The sequence below is a fragment of the Channa argus genome, chromosome 4 (assembly GCF_033026475.1).
Source record: "Channa argus isolate prfri chromosome 4, Channa argus male v1.0, whole genome shotgun sequence".
Taxonomy (NCBI): Eukaryota; Metazoa; Chordata; class Actinopteri; order Anabantiformes; family Channidae; genus Channa; species Channa argus.
In genome coordinates, this window is record NC_090200.1 from 4,405,290 (window position 1) to 4,426,664 (window position 21,375).

Here is a 21,375-nt window from a genome sequence, read left to right on the forward strand (position 1 = left end):
TCAAACCTGCATAATGTCTCTTCCCTTTTTTTCTACTCCGCATTACATCCATTTCATCTAAATCTCCGTAGCTTGATCTCCTGCAGACTCAGAGTAGCTGACATCAGCGCAAAGTGCACATTCGGCCTGATTTGTGGGAGATGAAATCTTTACCGCATTTACTGTACTGTGCTCGTCTCCAGCGAGTCCATGCCGAAGATGCTTTCTGGGGCTGTTGGTGTGAAAAAAGGGGGGGGGGGCACCGCTGGTTTCCCAGAGCGGCTGTAAATAACACGGACGTAGCATTCCAACATGTCAGTGTAGCGTGGGCCATGCGGAAAGCCAATACTTGCTCCTTGGAGCTTATATTCACGAAGGAGACTCAAACCAGCTGCTTCTGCAACGTAATCTGGGCAAAAACAACGATTTATAAAGTCTGATCAGCAGTTGAGCTCGGGGCCACACTATTGCTAGAGTGACATTACACCTGCAGATATCAAAGAGTTTCACGTTGTTGGCCGGGCTTGTTTCCTCCAGTAATCTGAGTATCGTTGCTACAGACAGTGCTGTGGTGCACTGGATTTTCTGGTGTTACAGTTAAAGACGCCTGTGCTAGTCGAACATTCAGATTGTCCTGCTGATAGGGGACAGTGTGTGCTATGGAGATTCCGTAAAACAGGTCCGCTAAGGAGCTGTAGGTATTTCAGCAAGCGGCAGAGTTGACTGTTTTACAACTGCCCTGGTCTCGACGGCAGTAGAAGCGAGCAACCCAAAAGCAGGCACCATGGATGAATGGAAAACAGGCTTAAAATGTTTAAAGACCAGGGCCCTACTGCAGAGAAGTAGTTAGTTTCTGTGTTTTGATGCAAGTCTCCTCACATTTGACCTGTTTTATCGTTGACGTTTTAATGCACATTAATCTAGTACAAATGTCCCAGTGGGATCAGGAAAACAGTTTTCAGACAACGTGAAAATGAGACTGTTAAACCTTCTGGAACGAGAGCGTGTGGCTTGATGAGACCAAATAGAATGAATGACCTGGTTACAATCGAAGAGTCCGACCTGGTAGCTCAGTGGGGTACAGCAGCAGGATGGGATGAACTCCAAGTTGCCCCCGGTGGGTCAGGTGAGCACCTTGCATGGCAGCCACCGCCATCGGTGTGTGAATGGGAATCAGGGCTGTGAAGCGCTTTGGAGAAAAGCACTATATAAGTGGCCATTAACCATTTGTGGGCTCGAGCCCAGGCTACCCACAGGTGTCTTCCTGAGCGAGGCGCACACCCACACACACACCCCCGTGGCTGTCCACTGGTCCCCCCCCAGGGGGATGGGTTACATGCAGAGAAAGAATTTCATTGTAACATGTACAGCATGTGCAATATGTATGTGCTCAATGATAAAGGTTGTTGTTCTTCTTGATCGGTTTTATTCGATTTACAGGAGCCAGCTGTTGATATGGCTTTTTTTTCCTTGGAAAAAGTGACAGACTCCTCTGTTAAACAGACAGTTGGGATGGTTGGAATGTGGAGGGCCATAACTTTCACTGCATGCTTTGACCTTTCTGCTCACATCCTTTCTGGCCTGCTGGCACAATACACACAGCATTTGTGTTTCCACTAGACCCTCTGACCTTTTTTCTCTGTACTGGAAATCCCAGGAAAACAAATAGTTTGTGCAAATAAACTCTGAAACACTCCGCTGAATTGTTTTCCCCCAATGCCAAAATGACAAGAAAAAAAAATAAGAAGGGAGACAGAGAAACTAGATGAAGTGGTTTTCTTTCCTCACTTCAGGATAAGAGCATATCAGAGAGTGTAGCAGGAACATTTGGAAGTCAGGATGTGATTGAGGAAGGAGAGGGGATTAAACTTCTTATTGTTTTATAAGGTGAGCATGCACACAAGAAGACGTGCACGTGCTCGCAAGACAAACACAGTTGCAGCTTCTACATAACCGATGTGTTAAACTTTTTAGATTAGGAGCAGTGAGAACGAGGGCATTTACAGTGTCGCCAGAAACACGAGCAGTGACTGTGTTTGGTGTTTATTCCTTTTGCGTGTGATTCACTTTGCAAACCGTTATGCCTGATAAATGGTGTCATATTTTAAATTTCAGTCACGCAAAAGCAAGCCCTCGAATCAGCACATGTCCCATTTCCCCGTCAGATTAAAGGAACACAAAACAAGCTTCTAATTAAACCATCAAAGATTTCCATTATCAAATGCTAACTGAAAATGACACGGTCACTCTTCTCATATTATTACCCTTCTCCTTCATAGCATTTGAAGCCAATGAGCATAACACGGTGCTGCTCTTTATCAAAATGAGCTCCTGACATTTAAGTAAAATCGAATGCCTCTGATAAAAGAATTAACTGGGCAGAGATTCCTTTGAAAAAAAAAAAAAGATCTTTGTCAATGCGATTGAATGAAATCCTCTTCTTTTCAACTCTCCGCCGCCCAATCTTGCAATGTCGTCAGCCTACGCCGTCTGCCTCCGCGAGTGAACAGTGTTGCAATGCAGTGAGCTTAGAAGGGAAGAATGCGACAACAGAAATGGAGTTAGAGGGGAAATCATTGCATTTGAGGCCGCAAGGAATGCAGCGGAGATGGGGCTGAAGCAGAGCATTTGTTCGCAGTGGTTAAGGATGATAATCAGTGGGTGGCTGATACTTTGGCTGAGGGGCTCTAGAACCCAGGGAGCAGGCCAGACACATGCAATGCGCTTTTAATTTGGATGCATTGTGCCAAAAATGAAATGAAATGCACACTAAATGAAATCGGTGCCTATGGTTGACTTGACATGGTTTGGCTTTGTGGGCTACAAAGACGGACGGCAGAGAGGAAGCCTGACCTGCAGAGAGCCCAGTGAAAAGCAGAGCGCCGGTGGCTCCTGGTCGGCGTAAAGAAGACGACTTGGCAGCGACGCTGAGAATCATGTGCCTCCATTTGAATGAGGAGGCAACAAGTAAAAGAGACAGACGGGGAGAGAGAGAGAGCTAAGAGGTTGGGGACTCTGCCAAGCCAAGACACTTGAGGAATGCAGCAGCAGCTCTCTCTTTACAATAAAACCATTACTGTTACTGGTATGTGAGTCAGGAAAACAGCCCTTCTAGTCCAGTCAGCAAGTCTAACAGCCAGCGTAAACAGATGTCATTTAAAAAAAGAAAAGAGAGAGATTCCAAGCGTAGCCCTGTTTAAAATCTAAAAACAGCAAGCGTCCACGTGTTTAAAAAAAAAACAAAAACTAAACAATTCTTGCACATAGCCGCATGTCTGTCAGCCGAATGTTTTAGATAGAACTAAGCTTGTGTTGTTCCTGCAGGTGTTTTGTGTGTGTGTGTGTGTGTGAGAGGCATGTGCTGTGACTCCTCCAGCCCTGGCGGTTAGTTAATAAACACAGGCCTGTCAACAGCTGCTGCTGATGTAATGCGAAACTTCTCCTCACTCTCCTTATCCTCCCTCCTCACCCCTCCTCACCCCTCCTCACCCCGCCTCTCTAGCTCCTTCCACCAACTCCAGCACCTCTCTCACGTCTGTTTACAAGTCTCCCGACTTCCAGCGCTGGCAGCACAGATAGTGAGTGTGTGTTTGATAGGGCGTGTTGTGCGTGCTCCCACCGCCCCCCCCTTGCAACACTTCTGGAGGAATTTACAACAGCATGTTTTCAGCTGCCATCAGAGGAAATTCCACATCATCACGTTGTCGTCCCAACCGAAACACCTCTGGACTGTCTGCCAACCTGTTGAGTGGACGGGACCCTGCCGGTGCACAGTAAGTTACGATTCCTGCTCGTTTTCTGCCTTTCAGAGTCGCTGAAAAGTGCAGAGCATGACGGGACATACGGCCTGTACGCTGCAACAGACTGACAGTTCAGGAAGCTCACAAAGCTGAGTGACTGGGACTTTGAATGGGCTTCCTAGTTGTTGGCCCAACTGTAGCCATTGTGTGTGACTTGAGGAGTTTAAGCAAGCCATGTTTTTATGGCTCTGTTCAATCATAGGAAATTTGTTAATAAATGGCAACACTGCATAAAGACTCGTGAGCCGTTCGCCAATTAAAGTGTGGCATCTTCAGCTGATTGCGACCATTTTCCCATTACAAATCGTTCTTTACATAAGCAATGTGCAAATCAATTTTGATCCTGTTTGTTTCTTGACAGCTAAAAATGGAGCTGCTTATCCTATTAGCTAATTTACTGATATAAATGCAACTAGTAAATACAGATACAGATTAGATACAAACAACATATTGTTAGCCAGCTAGTTTTAGCCATTGTGCTAATGGGCTGAGTACAACGAAGAGATAACATGCAAACTTAGATATATAAATGCAATATCTCTAATGTAATAGAGAACAAATTTAGCCAAAGTATAATGTTGGCTAATTATACATTTTAAAAAACATAATAAAGACACATTGAAATGTAGTTAATTGGCCTAAAGTGTTAGCTGACATAAGCTAATAAGCTACATTGCGCCTAGCATTAGATTAAATTGCTAGTAGTTTGTAAAAGCCCAGAATAGTGTTTACAGTGTGAATTTCTTAACATGACACTATATCTGTAACTGATCGGGAGCTGATTATATTCGCTGTTAATTACAATTTATTAAAAAACAACTAAAAGGAGTTGTACAAAATCGTTCACACCCAAAAATGGAGCCACTTAGCTAATTGACTAGATGCAGTAGAGTAATATTAAAATGCTCCTAAATATGTTTTTGTCTGAAATACTTTCAGCAGCCTGCTGATGAAATGTGTCTGTTCAGTGTTTTGGTGAACTGCCCATTGCATGATGCTCGCATACCAAAGTGTGTGTGTGTGTGTGTGTGTGTGTGTGTGTGTGTGTGTGTGTGGGGGGGGGGTGTTATGCTTAGTTGTGTATTTTGATAACAGTTGGAAAATTCCTCTGCCCTCTCTTGGCCGCATCACCCCCGAGACTCTGGACTATATTTTTCCGCCTTTTTTTTTTTTTCTTCTACCTGACGAGCTTTCATGAGAAAGTTCAGCGGAGAGTCACACTGCTGGCTGAAAGCTCGCTGGGGTGCAGTTGAGGGTCCCTCGACAGGAAGCTCAGTTCATTTTTTTTTTTTTTCCAGGATGTATATTAAAGCATCCAACGCATCTGGTGGGATTAAGCCCAGGGGATTGCAGGGACTCCCCTCACGAACAGGATGACGACATTGTATTCATTGTTTTCCTTTTTTTCCACCAGATCTCCGACCCTACCCTCCTCTTTTTTTTTTTTTTGGTTTTAAACCCCCCACATTAAATTGTCTGCTAAGTACTGCTGACTAAACAAGATTAAAAGCTGCTCAGACAAGTCCTGGCGCAATCTTTATCATTAGAAGTGTCAGAGAAACACATTTTTTGCACTAGCTGATTGTGTCTGCTTTATCTTGTTTCACATGATCTCAGTTAGGAAGTCATTTGGGTGTTTGCATAGAACCGGTACATCTGAGAATGTTTTTTACGTCCTCCCAGCCAATGCTGATTAAATGGAGCATCACTTATGTTTGACAAGCTGTAATGAACAAATAGGCTAAGTCAAATATTGAAACTCTTAAGTGACGGCACGGCTGAGGAAACATCATGCAAATTATGTATCGCTAAAGAAAAATATCTAGGATTTCAGAGTGGGGAACGTTTGGGAAGACAGAACTGGAGCAATTGTTAGTGAGTGTGAATATACTCTAAGCAGGGTTGATTAAAAATTCAGGACTGGGTGTCACATATCTGTCTGCTTATTGCGAACGTGGTCCTCATGTCTTACAGCCTTCTGACTGTAAAAACATAATGAGAAGCGCCATTTGTTCCATATAATGATTAAAAATGAAGGATCATCATCACTCATTTAGACATCCGGGCAACAATAGCAAATTAAAGTAATAAATCAAGCAAAATTGTCGACATTTGCCACTTTTATTTGTTTCAGATCAATAATGTGCGGCTTTATTCACATTATGGTGACTTACATACATTTGGAATTTGGACTATTGATCACAGAAAACAAGCAGCTGAAAATGTCAGGAATGTGTGTGTGGACATAAATCTTTTTTTTTTTTTTTTAAGTAATACACAATAAAAATGAGTAGGTTCAGCTCTAAAATGGTTTATCTACATTAAAGTCTAAGCCACTTAACAACTGCACTCGATCTCGTTGCGTTCAAAGCACCTTGTTGTTGGTTCATGAGCATTCAACTACATGTGTGGAGACCAAAGTATGCGCACAAAGCCTTTACCTGTGCACAACAACGACATATTTGTTTTGCAGTCTCAAAGAACTCAAAACCAGCCGGCCTAAATGATTTTCACCCTGTGGCCCTCACAGCAAGTCTAACAGGTTGGTAAAGATCACGGCACAGAGAGGGAGAGGGTCGGCAGCGTTAGGTTCCTAGGTGTGCACCTCGCTGACGACCTGTCCTTTTTCAGTCAACCCCACGGCCGACATCAAAAAAAGCACAAAAAGCATCTCCACTCCCTCCGGAGACTCAGAAAGGCAGGACTTCCTGCATCTTACCTCATCGCATTTTCCAGGGGCACCACCGAAAACATCCTGACGCACAGCTTCACGGCCTGGTTATGCAGCTGCAGGGCCCAGGACCAACAACAGCTCAACGGAATTGTTAAGACTGCCAGGACAAATTGTTGGTGCCCCTCTCCCATTTCTGAATGAGATCTATCAGCAGCGCTGCATACGCAGAGCAATCGTCATCATTAAGGACCCTCACCACCCCTCTGCTGGCCTGTCTTCCCTCCTGCCGTCTGGCAAGAGGTACAGGAGTATCAGCTGCAGATCCAGCAGGATGCTGAACAGCTTCTTTGCACAAGCGGTGAGACTGATAATTTGACTGTACCCCCCCCCCCCCCCCCCTCCATAAGAGGACTGCTTTGATTGTTACAATTTGGAATACCGTCATTTTAAGCTCACACGCCACTTTAAACTACTGTATGTTGTTTCCTTTATTAATTAATCTCCTTTAAATTGCAACTAGTTTTGGGGGTTTTGTTTGTGCACTGTCACAAGCTGGTGAGAAACATTTCATTTCAGCCTGTGTATTTTATAAATACCATGAAATACCATGATTGAAATGCCAATAAAGGGTCTTGAATAGTGTTGACATGGATCCTGCCTTCCTTGCAGCATTAACTTTCATTTTAAAGGGACTGTTAAAAGGACCTATTAGTCTTGTCGGTAAGCTGCTCTTTTTCACGCCCACGTGGTAAATGCTTCAATGTTGGACATGTTATAAATGCCAGCATGGCTATGGCAGCAGCTGTGAGTACATACTGTAAAAATTCAGGCATAACATTCAGCTTAATGATTGGTTTGCTGACAGTATAAAAACAACAACGGGGGCAGTGTAAAGTATGGCTTATTGTTCGAGGGCTCTCAGACACAGTAATTCCACGTTGGGCTGTGCCAGGCTACAGTTGTTGGTGCCAACTGTACCCGGACACATGCAGAGGCAGGATCAGACAGGCTGGCCAGCAGAGGGACTCAAAACATCCGATCAGCACAGACCATCTGTGCTGCCACAGTGCAGATGGACCTCTATCCCCACACATTAAACCCCACATCAGACACTTGCATGCTTCAATTTTCTCCTCAATGAATGGAAAGTAATAGCACCCCCCCCCTCCTCCATTCGTGTAGCGGGGTGAATTAAAAGCGAGACTCCAATGTATAATCTTCTCGGTCATTCATTCTTCACTCCACGGACATGGCAATCTGGATGAATCATTCAGAAGAAAAATAAAGAGAGAGCTGGGCTCTGGGCCATAGGGGGATGCTTCTGTGCTGACCCCGTTTCAGGCTCCCCCCCTCATTTAGGGCCAAGGCAGGACATTGACACAAAATGAATTGGTTCCTGGGGCAAAAGGGGGTGCACCGATCAATGTCCAATCCCATCTAGCATCCATTTTCAGGCTGTGGCACTTCCTGGCACTTCCTCTTTTTAGAGGGGTGGTGGGGTACTGATCACATACAGTAGGCCTGAGTCATTATTTGGCCAAGGGGCTTTTCTCTCCAAGATGTTTATAATAGATGCGAGCGCTAATTGGAAACTGATGCAAAACACAGGCCTTTGCATCCCCTTCTCGCAACTCGTCGGCACCACGTGGACGTTTAAATATTTGCTTATTTAATCTATCAGATGGTTTAATGTATAGCCCATGACTAAATCGCTTCATGAAGAAACAAGTGCAGCCTATTCACCAGAGGAAATGCTTTTATTGCAAATTCCACGGCAATTATGTCTGAGTTAAAGGTTGTGTTTCATGGGAAAAGGCCCAAAGTTCAGCCGCACACTTGATGTGTGTTTTGAACGCAACTTGACAAAGATTTGTGACTTGCGGTGGCTCTTTGCAAAGTGTGAAACAACAACATGCGTGGGTGAATGCCTGACTGTACTGGCTACAAAGGGGAGTATTGTCGCTCGTGGCCGATTCGATTGTGGTAGCACGGTGGCGTCAGAAGCCACAGGGTGGAGCAACAGTGTTTCCCCAGCAGACTCTTACTGTATGTGTAGGATTACTGCAGCTCTACCTTTAGAAAACATTCAGATAAGAGCGGCAGTAAAATGCTGCTGATTGCAAATGGCACACAGCTGCCGACTTCTCAGCTTACAAAAGAACAGTATCAATTCAGAGCCATGACAATCCATATTCATGGACAATCTGGGCTTATTATCACCACCTATCCGTGAGGCGCACTCTCTGTTTTCAGTACAGCGATCTCTCAATGGGTTTAAGTGTTATCATTAAGCTGTTATCCCTTCACATTATCCCTGGTGTAGTTTGGAGCAGTCTGGGGCTCTGTGACCTCAGCTGGGTCCTCCCTTGTTCCTGGAGCAGATGTTAAAAAGAGAGTTCCCCCCCCCCCCCCCCCCCCTTTACCTCAAACAACACACACACCATCCTGCCGCACCTCCTCCCTTCACTCTGGTATCTAATTAGGCCTACAGCACAAAGACTCCCAGATGTCAGCGTCCTCCTGGCCTCCTTTGATTATATCCTTTCCACCCCACTGGCTGTCTTGCTGACTGGCTGGATGGCCGGCTGGGAGCCGTGCGGACTGTAGGCGTCGACGCGTGTCACTCTGCGTAGGTCAACATCGGACCACGTTAACATATCAGCAATTGCTTTTTGTGTAAATCATGGAGAGTCAGGAGGGGGAGGGGGGGGGGGGGGAGACAGTCCTCAAGAGGCTGGAGTTGCAGGAAGGCCCTTAGAACGTAACAAACGTAGGCAAGGAGGCATTTATTTTGTAATATGTACTTTGCATAACTTGGCCCTGTGGGCCACTGTTAGTCACCCAACCAGTGTCACTGCATATTTAAAATCGCATTTGTGATGGCTAACAGTCACTAAGTCTTTCATTTCCTTTAAAACCAAGCAACATTACCAACGCCTGGTCAGTCAACAAGTTTGTCAGCTTGTGACAGCCATTCAGAGTTCCACGCTTCCGTGAACACTAGTTCTGCCCAGTAAAATGCTTAATGGAGGGGATTGATGCCAGTTGTGTGAAACATATTTGATCGCATAGGAATAAATGTCTGAATCCTGCTAATAGCCTCAAACAAGTGTCTAACATTGAAACACTAAGAAAATTTGTTTTGTCTTTTTAAGGGGGGTGGAAACGCAGTCGTTAAACAAAATAAATGATACCATGGAATTCCAGACAATCTAAAGGAAGATTCTGTTTTATTCAATTTCAGGTTTTTAGTGAGTCATAATAATAATAATAATAATAATAATAACAATAATAATAATAATTCATTTTATTTATAAAGCACTTTACATTTGCTAACAAACCTCAAAGTGCTACACAAGCGGATTAAGACCAGGAATAAAACATAAAACATGTAAAGCCTACAAAACATATAAAACATAGAATAGCACAGCATTAAAGTAAAAAGTAATGATCACTTTAAAATGCTTTTCTAAACAAAAAGTCTTTAACTGTTTTTTGAAACAGTCCACAGTCTGTGGTGCCCTCAGGTTCTCAGGCAGAGCGTTCCATAGCTGTGGAGCAGCTGCTGAGAAAGCTCGGTCCCCCATTGTATGGAGTTTGGGTCTGGGGGGTAGAGGCGATAGGTGTTGGTGGAACGGAGGTGTCTAGTTGTAGATTGCAGTGTGAGGAGTTCCTTTAGATACTGTGGGGCATTTCCATGGATGCACTGGTGGGTGAGTAGACAGACTTTATAATCAATGCGAAGGTGGATGGGAAGCCAGTGAAGTGTCCGGAGGACAGGAGTGATGTGTTTGTGTTTCCGCACTCTCAATAATTATTTAATAAGTACTACTAACAGCTGAAGACAGCTTAACCACATATCAGAAATAGAAAAAGCATTTAATCTCTGGTAAAGCTTGATCACGCCGGCAGTTAAAATAGTAACACCTGTACAACGAAAGATCAGTGGTCTTTCTCAGTTATTGTGTGACCAGGGCTCTAATCACGTTGTCTGTTTGATGCGAAGAGTCCCGTTTTCCGAAAACGCGCTTTTATTTTACTGTCATCTGAGCTCTGAATTAATATTTACAACGCTTTTATCTCAGTCTATCCAACAAATTAACAGAACATTGCTCGCATTTCTGTTAATACTGTCACATGTGGGAGTTTTCTTGTACCTTTATCTAACACGACTTTTATAGTGTTTGCTTAATCTTTATCACTTCCGATTCAGCCATTGGGCATTTTATACCCAAAGAAAAGTGGTGTCAGTGTTTCCTACAGTATGTTGAGTCTGAGCAATCAGAAACAGTGCTATAATGCTTTTTAATTGTTTAAAAACAAACACACACACACACACACACACACACACACACTGGAACAAAGGGAAGCTGTGGGCTTAACTTCCTCTCTTAATCTCTAGCGGAAAAGGGACCAAAACTGAAATGTAATCTAAACATTGACCAGACTATTTCATCTGATGCAATTCACTTGCACAATTAGTCACCACAAAGCCGAAGAGAGAGGCAGCAGTCAGATTTTTCTGTGTTTTAAAGACTTTCACATCCTGCTCACTGATTAGGCAACTTCTTTTTGCTCTAAACAGCCTTGGGTGGGGTGGGGTGGGGGTTAAATGGGGCAGAATGACACTGTGTCATTTAATACAAAAAAAAAAAAAAAGGCAACATCAGTTCTGGGTGAAAACGTAGCAGCCGATCCTGCGTGCGGTCTGCTGTTTGCGGCTTCGCGTCGATAAGTTTGCACTTAGCTGATTGGCAGCGGATGGAACATGTCATGTTGATGTCTGGGGATGTTGGACAAGCGCAGTCACACTGCTGAGGCTTCAGACAGAGTGTAACAGATACAGCCTAGAGCAGATGCAGAGGGGAGTTGGGAAGTGTGTCTGCATGAGTAGGTCTGTCAGCCAACTACTAAAAGCGTAACCCGAAAAATGAGATAAAGATGTTTCAGTTTATTTCTGAACCTAACAAGTAGTTGCATTTTGCAGACTTGTTGTTATCACAGGCTGATTGGTAAAATTAATTAAATCTTATCTAGTCTAACTCTCATCATTTATATACATGTGCACGATTCATCCACCCACACACACCTGCGCGTAGCAATACAAGTTATTTTGCACAGACAAGGTCCCTGACCTGAGGTTTCCATCAGCTGACCCTATCCTCACCAGTGAGGAAGTGGTGTGCTTACTCTGTGCACAACCCACAGCAAAGCCCCGGGGCTCTTTGTAAAGGAGTAGTATGCGTGAAGTGAAATGTTTATCTTCAGCTGTGGCCTCAGCCGGGCCAAGTTGAACTGGTTCCCAGCGTTGTTTGGAGAAGCCTAGAACAACAAAAGAGCAGAGGCATGGGGGCTTTGGTTGGAGGATGGGTGACGCTGAGGAGCGAGATGTGGCGGGAGCTTCACGACCCTCAAAGGCCTGTTGAGAAGCCCAAACTTCCAAGCCTTTTCTAGCAATAGAAGCAAAATGGGAGAGAAGGAAAGTAGAAGGGATGGTTTTTGTTGACTCTGACTGCTGCGTCTGCTGCTTTTCATTTGGACTCTGAACTCATCTGAAAGGTGAAATGCCTTCTAACACCAGAAATGTGGACTGTTGGACAAGAGGCGTTTCTTGTTGACTCTCTCTCTCCCTCTCTCTCTCTCTGTCATCCACTCCTCCCCTTTCCCCTCCCTCCCTCCCTCCAGGCTTTCCCAGGTATGTGGATCACTGCAGGGCAAAGGGACCATGAACAGACACCTGGAGAGGAGAGAGAAGTTAAAGAGATTGGCTCTTGACAGCGGCTTGCCGGTAAGTTGACAGCATCCGACTGTTTAGTCACTGAGACAGGAAATAGACGTGGTGGAATGTCCTTCTTTGGGCTTGAGAAAGCAGACTATCACACTTGCTTACATTTTTTTAAAACCCAGTTTAAAATGAGTCAGAAGCTTAAAGGATATGCGAATTTTCTCAAGGTTTTATCTTTGGGGCCATGCTACTGTATCAGTGCTTTGCTTTGTGCCTTCTTGAAGTTCTGCAGGTTGCACTCTGTTGTCTCATCACACATGATGGGCAACGTAGCACACGCTAACTACCCACGTTGTCTTTTGTTTATTCTACATGCTGGGGATGAAAAATGCTTCACTTCCTGTGTTTGAGCGAATCCGTCCCTAACAAAGCTCCATTTATGGATGTACAATGGGAGAGCTCTTTAGATCTGAATGTATGAATGACTTTTGTCACCTGTCAAGCAAAGGAAACACTGTAAAGAAAATGCACGTTAATGGCAATGTCACGTGCGCCCTAAGATTCGAGTGTTAAGACTCTAAAGTGCGAGCATCCACGTGTCAAGCAGCCCAGAGAAAGAACAGCCTCCTATGACTGTGTTTGTGAAACACACAGTGGCCGGCAGCCGGCAGCGGATGAGTGACGGGCTTATCTCTACGCTGTGTCCCGTCTTGCGAATCACAGGAGTGGAAACTTGTTTGGGCTCAGGGTTAACTGAAGGTGAATCTGCTCACAAGTGCCTCTTTGGAATGTCAAGTGCAGCCATACAGTCGACGGCTATGTTGTGTCTGCACGGGAGTAAAGGAGCTTAAATCCCCCCCCCAGACCCCACCCCCCTTACTGCATAGAGTACAGTCACTGGACAGGAAATAATAAATCAAGAGGCTTTAAATAGCATTTTGATGTAGGAAATGCTGAAATCATCAAGGACAAGTTTGGTGCAGATTAAACGGCAACTGTTTGAGACTTCAGTGTATTCGTCTTCAAAGTGAAAATACACCCTAAACATCATAAAACTATCAAGTAATACGCGGCTATAAAGTGCATCAGCAGGGCAGTTTGGTTGTTTATGATTCGGGTGCACATTACTGATGAGGCTTTAATGAAGCCGACACGCTTTATTGACCTGACTTTATGACATGCTGTTGACCTAAGCTAACCCACTGCTCACATGCTTACAGGAAAATCCAGTGCCGTCTTAGAGACCGTGCTGCTTTTTTTTTTTTTTTTTTTTTTTGAGGATTTTAAAAATGTGTGGCGATATTTTAAAAAAATAAATAACAATTCACCATCTGCAGGAGCATTGAAAATACAGTTAACTTTTAAAAGATGACTAAAGTTATCCATTCAAATTGTTGGTTAATAATTGAACTCAGGGTTCAACGTGTTGTTTTCAGACACGCAGTTTTCTCCATCTCCAAACAAATTTAGTTTTTTGTGCAAATTTAGCAATAAAAAATGATTTTAACATTTAAATTATTACAAGGATATTTCCTGTTTCTCTTGGTTGACTAGTCGATTTACCATTGCAACCTTACCGTGAATAACCATGAGTTCATGTGACATGACATTACATAACATTTACTAACTAACTCGCCCAAAGCGGTGCCTACATTTTCGCTTCACCCAGATGTCCACAGTCATTTCTTCTCACTGACTTCCCAATGCATTCTGGGAAATGTAGGAGAACCTCTGAGTAGAGGAATGTAACCTAGATCCACTGAATTCCAAATCAACATCAGTAAGTAACAAATTTAACATCACACACTGATCCACCATGACAAAAAAAAAAAGGTTTGCTTTAATTCGGGGCACAAACTTCAAACCGCGACATGAGAGCTCAGTCAGAGTGACACACTTGGATCCCCTTGTCGAAACAAGACGCTCTCTGATTTATAATTTATTCAACAGCGCTTTAGCTTTGTGAATGTGTAACTTCCTTTTAGTTGATGATTACTCGCTGATTTCTTATTCAGTGACTGAGTGATGCATAAAGGCTTCCCAAATATTATTACTGCCGCTAATAGTTATTGGACGGAATGAGAGACACTGTAGCTTTAATTGCTTTAATTGGACACATGGTGACCTGATTTAAACGTGAGGCTGTAAGTAGGTCATATTTGTGATATGGTTTATGATTCAACATGCTCACATTTGTCCACTCAACTATCCATGCGTGCATTTCCCTCCTCTTTTTTTGCCTTATCCTTCTTTTTGCCTCATCTGTTTTTCTTTGCGTTCACAACTCACCTCTTTCCCTCTCTCACCCTTACTCATGACTTCCTTCTTTGCCTTTCATTCTCTTTTCTCTCCTTAACTCGTCCCATGGTGATTTATTCTCACTCGGGGCAGCAGGAGCATGAGGGTGCTGGGTTGTGTTAATAGTGGGACATGAGGAACCCCAGAGCGTTTTGGTGAAGGTCCAGCGTGGATCTGGTGGCACTGTGCGTATTTGATTCCACTGGGTAAGCATGACAGGAACAAACAAGAAGTTTGCTACCTGACTGGACTCAAGTTAAATAAACATAATTGCTTGAAATATGTGCATTTTCAGTATAAGCAGCTGGAAATATCACTTTGATTATTAAGCGGGTTGTTGGCATATCGTGAGAAACAAATTTCCTGTCCTAACCGATGTGATTTTCTGACAATTATAATAAACATTTACTGATTATTGCCCATGCTCTTATCTGTGCGGTCATATCAGCGTTCGTTCTGCAATCAGGCCAGTAGTTGAAGTTTGCGTCTAGCTCCACATGGCCCCACTTGCTGTGCTGGTCCCTGACACGTTGATAAAGCTACTAAGTCTTGTAAACACTCCTTTTCCTGGGAGGATATGAGCCTCTGATACCTTTAAGCATCTGAGAAAACACAAGAGTCGATCTCTGACATTCCTTCAAACAACAGGAATGAGCGTCCATGTTCTGGTTTTCCTCTCCTGTGTCACCCGTGATCCAGTTTTGGCCACTGCTTGCGATGCACTCGAAAGAATAGGCCACATTTTCACTGGGGGGGGGGGTGGGCGCCCTTGACTGATTTTCAATTCACACTGGGGCAAAACTACCATATGTCAACTGAGAACTAGGTAAAATATTTAGATCTGCTCGTCTATGGATCAATCGTCTGATGGTAATGTGGTGAACATAGGACTTGAATGTCAGTCACCTTGCACATCTATAATGCACTGAGCCAGCATATGTTTTCTGTGTGAATGCAGGCTACCAGATTTTTCCCGGGTGCATTTGCTATAAAGCTGTGTTAAAGCTCCAAGCACCATGAAAACAGGTAACGGACGTTATGTCTTTGTGTACACTCGTGTCTGTGATGCATTTGCCAGGAGTGGAGTGGATTCTTATTAGTGTTATCAGCATTTTATTGGTTTGTTTCATCATAGCGCTCAGCTCCTGTGACCGAAAATAGGTTGGGTAGGATTGTGTGAGCTGTCAGGGATGCCCCAGAGTTGCAGCAGATACCAAAATTCATGTAAGTAACTGGGGCACCATTTGCATTACATAACTGCCATGTTGCTGGGATGATTCTGTGCCTCTATTTATTTTTATCATTTGATGCCCGCCTGCGGATGAGGCTCTCTTCATCACGCAGGGACGTGCACGGTGAGCCTGATGGCCGTGGACGCTCTCTGTTGCTAACTGCTGCCAGCCAGCTTTAACTAGGTCACCACAGACGCTCTGCCAGGGGTGTGTCCTATACAGTGAAGCCTATCACATGTGTTTGTTTCAAAAATTACTTTAGAGGGAGCTGAAAATTTTTTCAATGCAAAAGCCGGATTTGTGAATGTCAGGACTATGGAGGGTAGTTTCTGATTTCTCTTGTTAGATTGATAATACTTGTGGGAGCCTAAGAACACATGAGGAAAAATTCATCTAGTGACATCGTGCAGATGTTTCTGGAGCATTGTCTGTATCATCATCAGCTGTTAGGCCCAAGCAGTCAAAGTGTGGCCAGACTTTAAACTAGTTTCTGTCATGCCCTTTGTGAAAGCACCTTGCCAGAACGGAACAGAACAGAGCAGGGCGCAGGAATGTGGAGAAAATAATTCGCCGAGTATTTGGAGCTTTGCCTATTTTAACACCTATGTGCACCTGGCCTGGCTGTTGGCTTGTGGTTTTTGGAAAGCGTGGGGCAACTCAGACCTCCCTCCCTGAGATGAAAGGCCCTCAGCACATCTGACGTAGTGCGTAAACACCTTGAGGCATTTCTGCATTGGCATGGTGCTCATTGGTATGGATATGGTGGGTTGTCTGAGCAGACCGGACTGGATGTCTTATCACCGCCGAGTCCCAGCACTTCGCTTTGTCTTCTTAGCTTTATTTTCACCATTTGCTTAATGTTTTTCCCGGTCAGATCTCGTGTCTAATGCATTTCCTCCAACCGTGAATTGTCATCAACCTTAGATTGGGGAGACCATGTCCCTATTTTCTCCTCCACATCCTCTTCCTTGCCAGCATTTATGTTGTGTGCAGCAGTGCAATCATACTCAGAGATAATTGATCACAAAAGGCCAAATTGAAAACACTCCGCAGGGGAGGGTTAATAATCAAGTGCTCCACATTACTGATTAAACGCCTGCTGCATAGTTGTGAGTTGTATTGAATAAACAGCATGTGGTACTGCTTTCCTGTTCATCTCCAAAGCATTTTAGGTTTAACTAAATCCCCTTGGCTTTTGTCAAGCCTCCTCCTCAGATAAACTTTTTTTTTTTTTTATGTGCCGATTTGCAGCCGTGCTGTTATATCAGGCTGCAACTTGTTTCGCTGGCCCATTCACCGCCCGAGAAAGTGAGACAATAAAGTTGTCCCAGAAACAAGCCCCAAAACAGACACATTAGCATGCTAAATTTAAGTGCAATTGAATGAGATGGCGAGCCAGCATGGAGTCTTGTTTTGCAAGACTGGATTTCCTCCGTCTTCTCCCCCCCACAGCCCATTACAGCTGGTGGTTACAATGCAAAATGTAGACATAAAACTAAGCAGGGGAGCGAGCACACAGTCTAATGTGATTGGCTCCGGTGTCGTCAGACAGACAAATGGAGAAGTTTTGATATTATTACTAAGCAGCTCAAACTGATTGAGCGTATTTCTACAGTGGAAATCCACCGAGAATACCGTCCTCAGCGTGGGCCCCGTTCTCACGCCATGTCGGTGTTACAGGACGCCAGGCTCAGGGGATCCGCTCGACCTCTGCGTAACGGGTGTAAAGTGTGCATCCAAGGCCGAAGCTGACTGGACAGTCTGGGTGGGAACCAGTTACATAAAACGGTGACTTTTCATGGAGGAGCCTCTGCTTTTTCAGCCCCACACATTTCACCCCTCGTGTTTAAATGAAGTTTTTCAGCGGGCGGCGTGCCAGCCTCCAGCCGAGGCTCTGACAGCTCCCTCAGTGTGCAGGTGACATACCACACATACCTGGGCTCACCGCGTGTGTAGCCACGGGGCCGCAGGGTGTGGGAACCCAGCAAACTCTGGGACACTCGCTGACTCTGACGAGACGGGAGAAGAGGAGGTGGTGTTTTTCCTCCCCGCGTCTCATGGGAACCGTTTTCTCTCTCATGAGCACGAAGAGGACCAATTACAACGTTGGCTTTTCCTTAGACTCCAGTCTGAAACGCAGCGGCTTCCCCCATAGCCAACCACACGCTGTGGATAAGACTGAGAGGCCTCCATCCGCCTGTAAAATTGTTTTAATAATTGTTGAGGCTGTTTTGATATAAGCCACTCATCACTTTTTCCAACCTCCAAGTAATTAGATTTGGCAGCCGCTGGATAATACCTAGCTTGTGTTTTTATTAGGCCAATTAAATCATATTTTATGGATCTTTGCCTCACGTGTAGTGAAGTTAAACGGCTCTTTCATTTTTTATTTTTATTTTTTTATTTTTTACAAGACATAATGCTGGACAATTAGTTTATTGGTATTTGCAGGAATATGAGTTGGCCCTGGGCCAAAGCCTCTAAACCTTCCTGTTTATATTTCTTGTTTAAAGGAGCAATGCAAAAAAAAAAAAAAAACCACACAAAGTGACTGACCACGAGATGCACAATAAACTCAAAAAGATGCAAGACAACAAAAAAGTTTTGGGTCTGGTCCCGTCTGAATGAGGGGACACTGAGTTTGAGCCTTGTGCCAGCTCTTATAATTGGACCTCCATTTTCCCTTGTCCAATGAGGCCATCCTTTGTGCCCTTTGAGTTGCAGGGCCATTTACGGACTCTTCTTCCAGTCATGACAGAGATCAAAGTTGATGCCGCGGCCGCGTGCGATCAGCTTCACATGCGCGGCTCCTCAAACATTAGCGCTTTGCACCAAACTCTATTCACCCTGTGGTTTTCCTTCAAAAGAGCCCGCAGGCAAGGAACACAGAGGCCCTTTGAGAAGCCTGAAATCTGCACATACAGGAGGAAGACAGTCGCTCTCTATCTCCCCACAGGATCAAACACTTGGACCCTTTCAGTGTGTCCTCAAGTGGTGGTTCATCGAGATAGAGTCACACAGTTAGGGAATAAATTTGTTGTAGCTCAGATTGATTGCAACAAGATTGATGTTGTTTCTGTAACATGTGCTTACATTACACTGAAGCAGGTGATTAGATCAGATGTTCACATTTGCCCCGAAGGAGTTATGCACTTCCTCTTCTTGTGATTCTTTTACAAAGTTGTTTTAAAATTGTTTTTTTGCACTTGTCTTTACTGATTGCGTGTCTGTTTTTGGTCATTTTACACCTTTTTTGGATCGTTGTAGGTTCACTGCCTAGAAGCAAAAACCCGAAACATGAGCAGCATCTTAACAGGTTCTGGTCCATGGGTTCCCTGTGCCCAGCAGGCCTGGTAAAGAGTTTGGAAACCCAAATTCACAGAAATGTCCCTGATTGCATTTTAAGATTAACTGTGAGCACATTCTTGAGTGTGTACTAGTAATTGTGAAATAAATACAAGAACATTCCTTTGGATTTGGGTGCGTGAACCTTTTTTATATGCACTTCGATTGGACGGCCCCTGGAGCCCGATGTTCTTTACCTTTACAGCTTATTTAATTTATGCCCGGACATGATCAGGTATGTAGAAATGAACAAATCTGGCCTCGTTTGTCTTTAAGGCACCATGGCCTGTCATTTTGAGAACCACTAATTCCTGCTATGTGGACGTTCGACCACATAAGGAACATTGGGTCGTGTATGAAATCGGTAAAATGAACAGTGATTTCTATTCCTTTGCTGTTCGGCTCATTGACATGCTGTTCCCGAGCTGTTGAAGTCATTTTCATGAACAACTAATCCTACATATAAAGTTTATGGAGGCACATGTTATTGTTATGTATTGTGTGGTGTATATTGCTACTGTATGCACGGTTACCATGCCTGCATTTTGCAGGTTCAGTCTCTCTGCACAGAAACTCGCTCTACGCACAGTAGCCAGCTCTTATTCCATAGTGTTAACCCCGTCCACTTGGCGTGGAAGCTTCATCTCCAGGGACGTTTGATTATCACATGCAGATGAGCCACTGTGTTCGGGTCCATCGCTGCAGGTTTGGGCTCGACCAAAGCAAAACTGGCAGAGGGTGTCTAAGAAAAAGGGAGGCTGCATCTGTCAGCAAAGGGAAGCCCACCTCCTCACCTTACAGCTGGGGACGGTGGGCAGGTCTGCTCTGCGCCCTGCTGGCAGACCGTGTGTGGGCGTGAGAGGCAGAAGGTGGCGCGACGGTGTGCACAGCGCGTCCTGTCTATTCTTTAGCATCAAGGCCGCCCTGTGATCATATCCTCCTCATCAGGCACACAGCCAAACTCTCAGCTGGGGTCTTAGGGAGCTCTTTCATGCTGGGCTTTCTAAAACCAAGGCTGAAGATCTGAGGGAACCAGGCCAGAATCTTTTTCTTTCTCTTTTTTGGAGTTGAAATACTGATAATTTGTAGATAAAATTATACAGCATTCAAACCTGTTTTTAAGCACAGCTTAATTAAAATATCCAGGAACAATGAGCAAACAGTCACTTGTTGAACAGTACTGTGGGAAGCACATTTCCTAATCCACAATACAGGTTTTAATGAATTAATAATTAATTAATTAATTTTGGCAACTTTGCCTGCAATGCAAAACAAAACAATACAAATGTTTATGCATTAACTCCAGTCATTAAAGTAAATACACACCATATATCAAACGATAGTTTAAGTAAGTGGGGATTTTTCTTATGCATGTTGATTTTGTGTGTGTGTGAAAAATGCAGATGGGTGCTAATGCTAATTAGCTTTTACATGAGTATTAGGCTAGTGTCATTTCCTTAAGCGTCCACGCCTGAGAGCAGCGAGACTCGTTATGGGTGGAAAATAGATGCCTTCCAGCCCAGTTGTGTCACCCAGCAGAGGCTGCACTGGTCGAGCTAGTACGGTAAGTGCGAAACCAGGTGTTCACATAAAGGAGTGGTGCTTCCTCACGCGTTTTTGTTCTCTGTTTGCCTTAAAAGGGTTTAGGAGGTAAAACTAAAAGGTTTGGGGGTTTAGAGCCTGCTTTAAATTCTTACACCACTGATGCAGCTATCGTGGAATTTCTGTGCCTTGTAATTTTCAGTGGACTTTCTAACTTGACAAATGATGTAAATTATTTAGAAATTCCAACCTCCGTATAGTCTTACACCCATTCTAAACCACAATACTTAGGGTTAATTTATTATATGTTTGTTATTTTACCATCAATCTCATTTAGGTTTTGACAAATGCAACGTCTCGTTTGCTGAAGATTTATTGCCAAAGTAGTCATTCATTTCTACGCAGATTCAGTTCCGCACTCATGATATGGGCACTAATTCCTTCTCGCTGACAAATGAAGCAGCTTTAAATTGCCAAAGGATGCATTCTGAAAATCTCTGTCTTTATTATACAGACGTGGCCACTCATTATGTCTTCTGCATGGGCTGCTTGGCTGAGACAGAAAAATGGTTTACACTGGTTTGATGCGCAGATGACTGGTGGCTTCAGCCTCAGTCAAACTGTTCATCTTCAAGCTCATAACACAGCTCGCGCACACAATAGATGTAAAAAACATTTTCAGTTTAATAAATATCTCACGACTAGGTGCGACCTGCTTTGATGGAAAACAATTAGTCACTTAGAGGAATGCATTCCAGCAGGCCGCCGATCTTTACACCT

At 44.1% G+C, this 21,375-nt stretch overlaps 1 protein-coding gene across 3 annotated transcripts in view; it reads left to right on the forward strand.

Moving 5' to 3' along the window:
* Positions 1-3,534: 3,534 nt before the first annotated feature.
* Positions 3,535-21,375, forward strand: part of LOC137125361 (nck-associated protein 5-like) — a 116,434-nt gene continuing 98,593 nt past the window's right edge. For 2 of the 3 annotated variants that reach the window (XM_067500711.1, XM_067500713.1), the window contains exons 1-2: positions 3,554-3,752; positions 12,139-12,241. In XM_067500711.1, the coding sequence (XP_067356812.1) occupies positions 3,640-3,752; positions 12,139-12,241 (216 nt within the window). In that variant the 5' untranslated portion in view covers positions 3,554-3,639. Of the gene's footprint in view, positions 3,753-12,138; positions 12,242-21,375 lie in introns of all 3 variants that reach the window. The other variant, XM_067500720.1, reaches the window with a different exon arrangement.